The sequence below is a fragment of the Buceros rhinoceros genome, unplaced genomic scaffold (assembly GCF_000710305.1).
Source record: "Buceros rhinoceros silvestris isolate BGI_N320 unplaced genomic scaffold, ASM71030v1 scaffold7363, whole genome shotgun sequence".
In the NCBI taxonomy this organism is placed as follows: domain Eukaryota; kingdom Metazoa; phylum Chordata; class Aves; order Bucerotiformes; family Bucerotidae; genus Buceros; species Buceros rhinoceros.
In genome coordinates, this window is record NW_010401764.1 from 5,831 (window position 1) to 10,989 (window position 5,159).

The 5,159-nt window shown below is 36.4% G+C and overlaps 1 protein-coding gene across 1 annotated transcript in view; it reads right to left on the reverse strand.

The window, feature by feature from the left end:
• LOC104490129 (WD repeat-containing protein 52-like) overlaps nt 1-5,159 on the reverse strand; it is a gene marked incomplete at its 3' end in the record, with an annotated part of 17,670 nt that overhangs the window by 4,156 nt on the left and 8,355 nt on the right. The window contains exons 7-11 of the mRNA XM_010132377.1: nt 4,855-4,969; nt 4,177-4,341; nt 2,779-2,934; nt 2,130-2,177; nt 983-1,082 (exon numbers count right to left, since the gene is read on the reverse strand). Coding sequence (XP_010130679.1) covers nt 983-1,082; nt 2,130-2,177; nt 2,779-2,934; nt 4,177-4,341; nt 4,855-4,969 — 584 coding nt within the window. The remainder of the gene's footprint in view (nt 1-982; nt 1,083-2,129; nt 2,178-2,778; nt 2,935-4,176; nt 4,342-4,854; nt 4,970-5,159) is intronic.

The following is a 5,159-nucleotide window of genomic DNA, read 5'->3' on the forward strand; positions in this document are numbered from 1 at the left end:
AGAGCGGTTGGGGCTGAGGGTTGTAATAAGTCCTGTGCTGACCACCATGTGTAATTTTCGGGTAATCACAAAACTGTGGTGTACTGTAAGAAAAATCTGTACTGCCAACCTATGCTACTACTTGGGACTGTCTAGGGAGGAAAATATTTAAATGGATGAAAATGGAGAACGTCCAAATGTCCAGAGGTGAAAGTAGCAGATTCATAGACGCGCATATTGGCCTGCATAAAATTCCACTCTAGCTGGCAAGAGTGTATCCCAAGTCTCATTTGCTCAACTTGTAGGAGTATGTCTTCAGGTGAAAAGAGCATGTATATAGTATAACACAGGCAAATGACAAGATTCTGCTGACAAAAACTGAGTCTAAGACCTTGTAGGATTTTCTGAGAAGTGTAAACTACATTGATAGTGCTCTGGCAGGTGGTTCTTCTTTCAAAGCATGATAAAGCTAACTGTGAGAGGCCGAAATTGCAATATTTATAAAAGTTAAATAAATATATCCGTAATAACATGTTAGCTGTCGTTGAGAGCATGCTAGCTATGGCATTTTCTAGGAAAGCCACAAATATTAATACTCACAATGACTTACACAATGCTAAAAATTTATGTATTTCCTTTAAAAACATAAACCCCAACAGTTATCTATCCAGAGCCTTGAATACAAGTGCTGTTATTCAAACCAAACATCTCATCTTTTCAGCCATTCTTTCAGAATGAACAGAATTTACAAAGTTTCTCATTAAAAACTTCTCTTGTTAAAATCCCAAATTTTAAGATGAAGCAGACTTAATCCATTATTTCAAAACATTGATGATTTGTCTTAACTACTAAAGAACTGATCCCAGGACTACCAATTTTCTGTAATTGACTTTGGAGTAAATACACAACTTCAGTTCAAAACAGAATAGTTCCAAACCAAGCATCATTGCTCTTTAAAAACAATAATTATAGTGGTATGAGAGGAAAGGAGCAGTGTACTTACGGTCAAGAGCAGTGGTGGCCATAAGGTATGTAATGGGAGAGACACCCAAGGCCTCAATCCTTCCAGAGTGAAAGGTATACAGGCACTCTGGATCATGGGTCTGCAGCGCAAAACAGCAGAACAGAAATTCTGATACATTCTGGAGCTGCACTTACAAGACATTACCTACAGTGAACCTGAAAAATCTGTACAGGTGCTGTTTGTGTGAACAAAATTCGGCATGCATGAGGTACCTCTATGCAATTCCACCACCACCACCCCCTCTCCTTTTTTTAAAAAATAAATGTTCGTGAGAAGATAATGAGTAAAATTAGTATAGGAACATTAAGTTCATTTAAAATTCCATCACTTACTTTCTATGTGAAAATAGAGGGGAATCTCTTTCATTAAATGGCTTCAAGCTTGGAATTAGTGTTTTTAACACAGAGCTTTTGCTCTGAAGGTAAAGAAAATGCTTTAAAACCTAGGCTTTATGCTGCCTGGAAAATTATTTAATCATCCAAGTAATCCTAGGTTTTGCTATACATTTTTAACATTACATTTTATAAAATGACTTGTACATAATTTATTTACCATAAAATTATTGGAACATGCTTTTTCCTGTTGCCACAGAACTTTATGCCTTTCAAAGGGATTGTTCCCATTTACTTTAATACGTTTGGAACCAAAAATAAAATGCCCCCATTTTAACTGTGTCATCTACCTCTTGAAACAACAGTTAAACTAGTAACCAGTAGAATAAAACATGTGAAGTGCATTTCATTTTCTCATTATTTTTCCTAGTCCATAGAAAACAGTAAGGATTGTTTCAAACATCTATCTAGATATATCAATATCATTGAACTCATTTCGCACATTCATGCAACTATTATTAGCAGTTTATGAGAATAAAACTCCTCTAAGGTGACTCAAATTTGGCAACCAAAATTTCACAAATCAAAAATCATATTATTTTATATAATCCTGCACAATCATTATCACCAAAATATTCTGAAAATAATTTTTTAAGGAAAAAAAATTCTGTTCCAATGCTAAAACTTTCACCTATGCGGCTTCATAAAACACAAACTTAATTGCAGATGCATCCAGTATAGTTAAAGGAAGTTATTGCAAAGAAACTGAAGAAATCAGAAGAAAAGAAACTTACAATATTTGAAAAAGTCAAGTCCAGCTTCCAGATTGCTCCATTAGTATCCTGAAGAAACAAAAACAAAACATATAACTTGAACAATTTCCAATCCAATCTGGAAATTAAACTGCCCATGGTGACACCTTAAAAATTCCTTGATGATTATCATTGTGGAACTGAAATGACTGAGTGTGGAGATGTTTGTTCTATCAGTTCTATCCATCAGTCCAGGATAACAGAACTTGGACAATATCATTTGTGGTTTTCTATTCTTATCCAGTTCTGGCTCTGAAAGTCAGAGTCTCATATGTTACTATGCACTAAAAATACAGCACAGCATAGCACAGTTCAGCTGTAATGGACCTACCACAATCACCTAGTCCAACTGCCTGACCACTTCAGGGCTGACCAAGTCAAAGCAGGTTATTAAGGGCATTGTCCAAATGCCTCTCAAACACTGACAGGCTTGGGGCATCAACCACCTCTCTAGGAAGCCTGTTCCAGTGTTTGAAAAAAGAACAAGAATACATACACACTCATATATTCAGAAGAAGATTGAATTCTACCAAAAAGAAATGCACCAATTTTTAATGGACTCCTGCTCTTAACATCACCTCCCTGACTCTGTGTTTCTCCCCAGAGAAGTAGGTCCTTGAGTGCATCTTACCTGAGCATACCAAACAGGCTGTCCAGAGTCATAAACTTTTGACATGAAACTCAGACTGACTTTCCTGCCAACATGAAGTTCATTCATAGGCTCCACCTCCAGTAGACCTGTGTCATCCACAGAATCACCAGCATCTATTGTCTCAAAGTTCCACACCTTCATGGTGTTGGAACCATTTAAATAAATAAATAAATAAATAAAGCAAGCTTTTTAAAAGGCCAGGTTATATTTTCATACACAATTAATATGGAAATTAAAAAGTATAAGAAACCAGGGAAGTATAGATTCTACAGTCAGAGTATGAAACCTATCATATTTGACTCGCTACTTTGAATGTAACCTAGAACAGTGACAATCAGCAACTACTATCCGGTACATTTGGGCACAATGCAAAGTATATGTAAACATTCTCTGTCCAGTTCTGAAACAACAGCAGGTAAATTCAGCCCTGGCACTAGCAGAGCTATGCATGGCAGCCTCAGAACTATGGAGAGTAAATTATACCTGCCTGCTCTCAGCATTGCTCATACTGAGGCAGCACAGAAGAAAGAATGGGAAATCTGACACATCTGTGCTCTGATCTGTGGGATAAGGACGAGACATCAGATGGCACCCTTATAACCAAGTAGATTTTCCTAATGGGATGATATCAATTTATAAAACACAACAGCAACAGAAACTCTAGGACGCTTGAAACCTTCCACTGTCAATAACAGCTTCTCGTTGATTACCTGGGTCTTCTACGCATCAGCAGAAGAGGTACCATGTCCTCCCTTAAAGAGCAGGCAAACAAGACTGTAAAATCCTTGATAATTCACAGGTGAGATCAGAAACTGGTGGTATGGATATGGAAAACTTTTTGACCATAATTTATAGAATTATATGTTAACTTCAGGATGTTTTTCTTTTAATTGTTCCTCTATTTCAGTATATGTATCTCTGAGATGCTAATTACTTTTGTTGTTATAATAATCTGAGCTTTCAAATACTCAGAAAATTAATTTCAAATATTGCTGTAGTTTATCCTTCAAGTTACACCAAATGTATTAACAGACTTGAAAATTATAAAGATAACCAACACCACATATGAAAAAAAATGTTAGAATATAGGCATAACAAAGCTGTTTAAGAATCACTGAAAATTATTTTTATTTACTAGAGTAAAAGGTGATTTATTTACTACTATTAAACAGAGGACATTGTGTGAACATTATCTGATTCAAAGACGTACACTGTGGAGATGTGCTCTTATTCTGTTTGTTCTAAAAAATTGATTCTCAGAAAGAAACTGCATTGCAAAACTGCCTCCATAAATAAGCTCTCGTATCGAAAATGTGTAACATTTATCTGCTGACCAAAAATTTGTACACCTAAACGTAGAGCAGAAGAAAAACTCACCCGAATGAAGCCATCTTTTCCAACAGTGACAACCTCTCCTTCATCCAGAATTAATTGGCTGACGGGGCCTCTGTGACAGGGCTTGTGACCAGTTCGACAGAGTTCTACTTTAATGAGACCCCCTTCCCAAAGCAGCAAGTTGCCCCACTCAGTCCCTGAGATAACCTTCAATGCAAATGAGAATAAAAACATAAGCATCTGCACTTAATCAGGCAGAAATATTGGCTAGAATCTGGTTAACTTTTGTGACATCCTTCCATGAAAGCATTAAATCGATAGCAATGTACAGATATTTGCAAAAGGAGGTGTAAAGGGTGAGAAGATTCAACTTTTTAGCAATGTGACATAATTTACATGTGCTGATATTCTTAAAGATTAGGGCTAACAGTCTTTGTATTTCTTTATACTAACATTTTCACTACCCCATTAGAGGAGCCTCAGCTCTAAGCCAACAGAGATCTTTTGTCTGGGAATTACAATAATAACCGTACTTTTTAATTATTACAAAGCAAGCCAAGTTTTTGGCAAACTAATGTCAATATTAGCTTATCAGAGCAGTGCACTGAGGGTCTAATGCAAATCACTTTGAAGCAAGTAGTAACTTTCCAACTCACTCAGTAGACTTTATATCAAAACCTGAGAGGGAACGTAAAATGAGTTCAACTTTCTCTTCCTTACCTTTCCATCAGGCAGCTCCACATAACCTGTAATGTCACTCACTGCTGTTTTTCCAAACCTGCCCAAAGCTCCTTGTAACTTGAGACCAGTGAATGTGAGAGCCATCTTCCAAAATCTGAGTATAGAAAAAACGTTGTCCTCTGAGACAAGATTTCCTAAACACGCTCTTCAGTCCCTTAGATATTGTAATAATTTTACCAGGGATGCCTTTGAGGTAAGGCCTATTCATTCGTCATTCTTTTTCACAGGAGAGCTTGGATTTTTATTTTTAAAAAGAGATAAAGCTTTGTAATTACACATCATTT